Source organism: Herpailurus yagouaroundi, unplaced genomic scaffold (genome assembly GCF_014898765.1).
Source record: "Herpailurus yagouaroundi ecotype Mexico unplaced genomic scaffold, PumYag 28, whole genome shotgun sequence".
NCBI lineage: Eukaryota > Metazoa > Chordata > Mammalia > Carnivora > Felidae > Herpailurus > Herpailurus yagouaroundi.
The window spans coordinates 164,600,510-164,606,982 of NW_024412376.1; the positions used below are offsets into that span (position 1 = coordinate 164,600,510).

Consider the following 6,473-nt stretch of genomic DNA (forward strand, 5'->3'; position numbering starts at 1 on the left):
GCCCTTCACTGCATAAGGGCCTGGCCAGGATGCCGGTCTGGTGGTCCTGGGCTCCTCCCCACCCCCACCCCCTCCAGTGTGCCCAGACGCCCACCCCCCACCTGCACCGCCCCTTCCTGAGCAGGGGGGAGGGGGAAGGAAGTGGAGAGACACTGATCTCTGGGTGACTTCCTCACGCTGAACCTGGGTCACCCCCACTCACATACGCTTCTCCCAAACTTGGTGCCATCACGGGTGACATTGTTACCCGGACAAGGCTGGTGAGCCTTGGGGACCGCGAGTTGGGGTCTTTTGGGGGCCCGGGTGTCTTCATGTTGGCATTAAGCTGCTAACTGGGAAGAAACATTGATCTCTGGCCTTGGTCTCAAATAGGGTTTGGAAACATTCATTCGTTCAACAGATCTGTATGAGGATCCTACTGTGCGCCAGGCCCTAAAGCTGGTGCCGGTAATACGTTTTATTTTTCTAAGTCTGTAAACCTCCTTCAGCCCTGGTTCTTTGGCGATAAAGGTCCTACAGTGTCCTCTCCATCTCTCCTACGTAACCTTCAGAGGGTCTCTCCAGCCCACCCGAGCCACGACCATTCCTAAAGGGGTTTGAGGGCAGGGGTGAGGACCCCTCCAAGTCCCCGGAGCCCTCTACATCAGAAGGCTCTTCCTTATCTTACCCCTGAATTTCCCTGCGTGGCAGCCCATCTGGGGCCACGGGAAGTCCCGAGGTGAGGCTGGTGGTAAGGCCCAGCTCGGCCCCGACTGGCCGGGCGGCCTCGCCAAGGTCATGTGGCATCTCCGGGCAGGGCACGGGGAGGAGGGAGGCACGACCGCTGATTCTACACACTCGGAGGGAGCGTGGCCCTTCCTCCAGAGTGAGTTACCCGTTTCATCTGGAGAGGCTCTGTCTCCGGCCATCACTGTCCAGATGGGCAGCTGACAGAGTGGTTTCCTTCTTGGCAGCGTCTGGCTTTCCGGCTTTGGCCACCGATCGCAGAAAGCAGGGGAAACCGCTGCTCGGGCACAGCCTCCCCGGGCCTAGGAAACCGGATGGAGTGTGCAGCGAGGAGCCTCCACCCTCCCTTCCCAGGGCCAACCGCCTCCAGCCATTAGTCCTAACTCGCGCCATGTGGCCCTTGGCAAGCCATTCACACTCTCCAGCCTCAGTTTCCTCCTCTGTAAAACCAGAAAGGGGGGACCTATGCCAGGTTTAGAGGAAAGCACGTATAGGTGCTGGGAAGGTGCGATTTTCCCCTCTAGTGGCCACCAGAGTCAACTGGTCAAACCACACCAGCATCTCTGTGAGTGTATGGGAGTCCGACCGGCAGCGTCCAGGTGGGGATGGCGGGGGTGGGGACGGTGATTCGGGAAGAGACGGAGGTGGGGAGGTGGGAGGGGTCAGTCTGGGGCAGTCTGTGAGGCAGTCTGGGGCAGTCTGTGAGGGGCCTTGAATGCCTCTTGGGAAGGGTTCATCCTAGAGATCACAGGGAGCATGAAGGGGTGTGAACAGGGGCACCATTTCGTTCTGGGCGGAACAGTGGTCTCCGAGGTTGGATAGGGATTCTTTTATTTTTCAAAAGCATTTTTATTTTTATATGATTTTTAAATGTTATTTAAATCCAAGCTAGTTTAACATACAGTGTAACAGTGGTTTCAGGTGTAAAATTGAGTGATTCATCACTTACATATAAAACCCAGCACTCATCACAGGTGCCCTCCCCCCTTAATGCCCATCACCCGTTTAGCCCATCCCCCCACCTATGGAGAGAGATTTTAGAATCAGCTGACGCGAGAGAATCTTCTAGAACTTTTGCAGCTTTTAAAAGAGGCCTGCGGTGGCATTTCCTCCCTTTCCTACAGTCGGGCGAGCTCAGGAGACTCCTGTGAATGGAGCTCTGGGCAGGTGAACCTGTCTGGGCTTAGCCTGGTGCTATTGCTGACCTACGGGGTCTTACACAGGCCGTGTCCCTGTTCTGACCCGACTCCTCGTCTGGAGAAAATCATTCGGCGATCGTCCAGCCCGCCTCCAGCATAGCAGTGAGTTTGGCTATTTGGTCCTGGATGGAAAAGCCCTTTGTAAACTGTGTGTGAGGGAGCATTAAAGTCATAACTGCATTACGCTAAAAATAACAGGTCTCCCCATATTCTGCAGCCCTCGTGGTTAGACCGAGATGATGCTAACCCATCAGGTGGTGACACTGACAGCATGGGGACCCGCTAGTCCAAGGCGACATCACTCAAAGTGAGGCGAGCTGCTGACTCCTCATGGGACATATAGGAAGTACCCATTTGGGCTCTCGGAGTGACTGTCCCCAAATCAGAGCTTCCCAAGGGACCCGTTTCAGAGGACTTGGCCAAATGTCCTCTGGGGGCAAAATCGCCCTCGGCTGAGAACCACTGCTTGAGATGAAAGTCTAAGTTTGTAGGAAATGGTGGGGGGAGAGGAGCTTGCTAAATGCCACCACCAGGCGAATCCACAATGTGGAAGATTCCACAAGATACGCGGTCCCGTGTCACCAACAAATATATGGCACAGGAGAAACAAAGGAGGGACTATTTATTTGTCTTTCTTTTCAAATTTTTGTTTAAATTCTAGTTAGTTAACATAGAGTGCAATGATTGGTTTCAGGAATAGAATCTAGTGATTCATCACAAGTGCCCTCCTTAATGCCCATCACCCATCCAGCCCATCCCCCACCCACCTCCCTCCATCAGCCCTCAGTTTTGTCTCTATCATGAAGAGTCCCTTATGATTTGGGGGCATCTGGGTGTGTCTGTCGGGTAAGCATCCGACTCTTGATTTCGGCTCAGGTCATGATCTCACGGTTCGTGAGTTCAAACCCCACGTCCAACTCTGCACTGACAGCACAGAGCCTGCTTGGGATTCTCTCTCTCTCTCTGCCCCTCCCTTGCTTGCTTTCTCTCTCTCTCTCAAAATAAATAAAAATAAACTTAAAAAAAAATGAATAGATTCTTCTGAAAAAAGAGAGACTTCTATAGTTTTCCTCTCTTCTCTTCCCACCCGTCCCCTATGTTCCTCTGTTTTGTTTCTTAAATTCCACGTAGGAAAGTAATCATATGGTATTTGTCTTTCTCGGACTTATTTTGCTTAGTGGAATACACTCTAGAACCCTCCATGTCGTGGCGAATGGCAACATTTCATTCTCGATACGACTGGTAGTGCACTTGCTCGTCTTAGGGTAGTTCTATTTTCAACCTGCTGAGGGACCTCCACACTGCTCTCCAGAGTGGCTGGACCAGTTTGCACTCCCGCCGATGGCGCAAGAGGGTTCCCCTCTCTCTGCTTCCTCGCCAACATCTGTTGTTGCCTGAGTTGTTCATGTTAGCCATTCTGACAGGTGCGAGGTGGTATCTCATGGTGGTTTTGATTTCTATTTCCCTGATGATGAGTGACGTGGAGCATCTTTTCATGTGGCTGTTGGCCATCTGGATGTCTTCTTTGGAGCAGTGTCTGTTCATGTCTTTTGCCCCTTTCTTCACTGGATTATTATTTTTTGGGGGTGTTGAGTTTTGATGAGTTCTTTATAGTCGGTTAACCCTTTATCCAATATGTCGTTTGCAAATATCTTTTTCCCTTCCATCAGCTGCCTTTTAGTGTTGTTGCTTGTTTCTTTCTCTCTGCAGAAGCTTTTTATCTTGATGAGGTCCCAAGAGTTCATTTTTGCTTTTGTTTCAAAGGGGGAACTATTTTTTTTTTTAATTTTTTAATGTTTATTTATTTTTTGACAGAGAGAGACACATGAGCAGGGGAGGGGCAGAGAGAGAGGGAGACACAATCCGAAGCAGGCTCCAGGCTTCCAGCTGTCAGCACAGAGCCCTACTCGGGGCTCAAACTCACAGACGGTGAAATCATGACCTGAGCCGAAGTCGGACGCTTAACCGGCTGAGCCCCCCCAGGTGCCCCATCAAAGGGGGAACTATTTAGATTAAAAGGGATGTAGGAGATCTATGTTCCGAGTGCAGTTTGTTGCCTTTGAAACTTGATTTGGCTGCTATAAAAAGACATTTTTAAAGATAATTGGGGGGCGCCTGGGTGGCGCAGTCGGTTAAGCGGCCGACTTCAGCCAGGTCACGATCTCGCGGTCCATGAGTTCGAGCCCCGCGTCAGGCTCTGGGCCGACGGCTCAGAGCCTGGAGCCTGTTTCCGATTCTGTGTCTCCCTCTCTCTCTGCCCCTCCCCCGTTCATGCTCTGTCTCTCTCTGTCCCAAAAATAAATAAATAAACGTTGAAAAAAAAAATTAAAAAAAAAAAATAAAGATAATTGGGACGTTGGGATATATTGAGGAATTCTTGTTAATTTTATCAGGTGTGCTGACAGTTTTGTGCCCACTTGAGCAGCACATCCACCGACACTGGGCGACACGGAGGAGACCAGCGTGGCCCGACACGGTCCGTATTTCTTCACCAGCCTCCACCATTCTCTGAAACAGGAATCGCAACACAGAAGAAGGCCAAGAAAAAGACTGCTGCCGGGGATGTGCATAGACCAGGCTGTGACCTGAGATGCACTTCAAAGTGCAGGAAAAATAGACCCCCGTGTGTGGGGAGGGTCAGGGTTGAGCTGCGGGCCTGGGGCTTCACTGCACCGTGATCTCTCCTTGGTAGAGATTTGACACCTCCCACAATTACACTGGTTCTGAAGATGAAAACAAGTAAGTCAGAAGTGGGGAAAGTGAGGTTTTCGCTCAGCAGTGGAGCCTAACTCTGACGAGTCCAGGTGGGGTCAGAAGGGACCGTTGCCGGGCCACCTGGGTGGCTCAGGCGGTTAAGCGTCCGACTTCGAATGTCCCAGTTGGTGGGTTTGAGCCCCGCGTGGGGCTCGGGGCTGACACGGCTTGGAGCCTGGAGCCTGCAGACCCCTGCCTGCACTGGCGCCCCTCCCCTGGGTTCCTAGAGGCCGACGGACAGCAAGGCTTTCATGCCCTGTCTGCCCCAGGGAGGGGTCAGTGTCCGCGCCCCTACACGGGTGGCCCAAAGCCTTGCTGGGCTTCACTTCCCAGGGCCAGGCTGATGCGGGGCAGACCGAAGAGCCTTCCCACCCTTCAGACCTCGGGGCTCCCGCCAGATGTGTTAAACTCCCCTCCCCTCCCGCATCAGCACACCGGTGTAGTGAGCCGTTAGCCTGGGACGGCGCCCCGGGTCCTGGCTCTGAACCTGGGCCTCTTTTCTCACCCTCCGTGTTCTCCCCGCATAAGCCTCTGGAGGGGCTTGTGGGGGCCTCTTGCACTTGTACGTTTTCAGTTCAGACACCTGCTTGGAGCCCTGATGGGGAACTGAGGCAGGCTGGCCGGCCTCTGTGTCCCCCAGAGTGTGGACCCGAGTCCATGCGCCCCGGAACCCACCCCCTCACCTCCTCTGAGTGGTGCTGCGCGTGTCCCCGCCCACGCGCAGACCCCCACCCGCCCCTCCCAGATCCCCCCCGGCCCCCCCCCCCCCCCCGTCTCCCCAGGAGCCCTGTCTTCCCAAGTCCTCCCAAGAGCCCACGGATGTGGTGATCGACGGCCATCCCCATTTTACAGGTGAGCAAGCCAAGACTCAGCGAGGGGTGAGTGTAGTGTGGGTGGGGTCTCACCCCCTGGGGCAGGAGGTTCAGATCCTGCCCGTGTACTTACCTGCTGTGGGGACTTGGGCTGGAAGGTTCCCCTGTCTGAGCCTCAGTTTCTTCTCTGTGACCCAGGCAGGTGCGGGGATGAAGGGAGCAGACACACGTGAGGTGTGGTCTGCCCTCCTCGGTGTGGGTCCCGGCTGCCTCCGAGGGACCGGAGGACTGTGCGGAGACCCTACAAGGCAACGGGGTATCCGGGAGGGCGGCCAGGAGCCCAACACGGGGTGCAGTTGCTGGGGGGCGGCAGCACCCAGGGTAACACTGGGAGTCACTCACTGGAGGGCCCGGGACCTAGAACAAGAAGGGAGTCAGGGCTTCCGGGTAGAGGGCAGAGCCGGGCAATAGCTCGGATGTGAGGACAACCCACGTAGTCTGGGTTGAGTCTGGAGAGACCTCGGGCCCGGTGACGGAGCCTCACGGGTGGCCACGAGGGGTGGCCCACGGTGGATCATCACGTGTGGGACGGAGCTGCCCCCTCTGCACCCTCCTCGTGCGCTCCCACGTGGGGCCTGACCCCACAGCTTCTAAATCAGGCTCTGCTTTCTGATGGTGGCAGTGGCAGGCGACTGAGTGATGCCTTTAAAAAACGAGGCTATTTGGAAAATTCCACTGTGGTATGCTGGACCGCGGATCTCCACCCCCAGGCACTTTCTGTTTCCTTCATACCCACAGCCTTAAAGGACTCCAGTCCTGGGCACCTCTGAAGATTCGGGAAGCCAGAGGCCACAGGGGGCCCCCGGGGGGCTCCCCCTCGCCCCAGCAAGGCCATGCATTCCAGAAGTTGGAAGGTCCACTGGTTTCATCGTAACTCACTTTTTCTCATCTATTATGTGCGGTGCTCTGGGAATGAGCGACC

General features: G+C 54.8%; 1 protein-coding gene across 1 annotated transcript in view; it reads left to right on the forward strand.

Moving 5' to 3' along the window:
- KIAA0232 (KIAA0232 ortholog) overlaps positions 1-4,448 on the forward strand; it is a 94,853-nt gene extending 90,405 nt beyond the window's left edge. Inside the window, exon 9 of the mRNA XM_040488471.1 lies at positions 4,319-4,448. Within this exon, the coding sequence (XP_040344405.1) occupies positions 4,319-4,437 (119 nt within the window). The 3' untranslated portion in view covers positions 4,438-4,448. The remainder of the gene's footprint in view (positions 1-4,318) is intronic.
- The last annotated feature ends 2,025 nt before the right edge of the window (positions 4,449-6,473 follow it).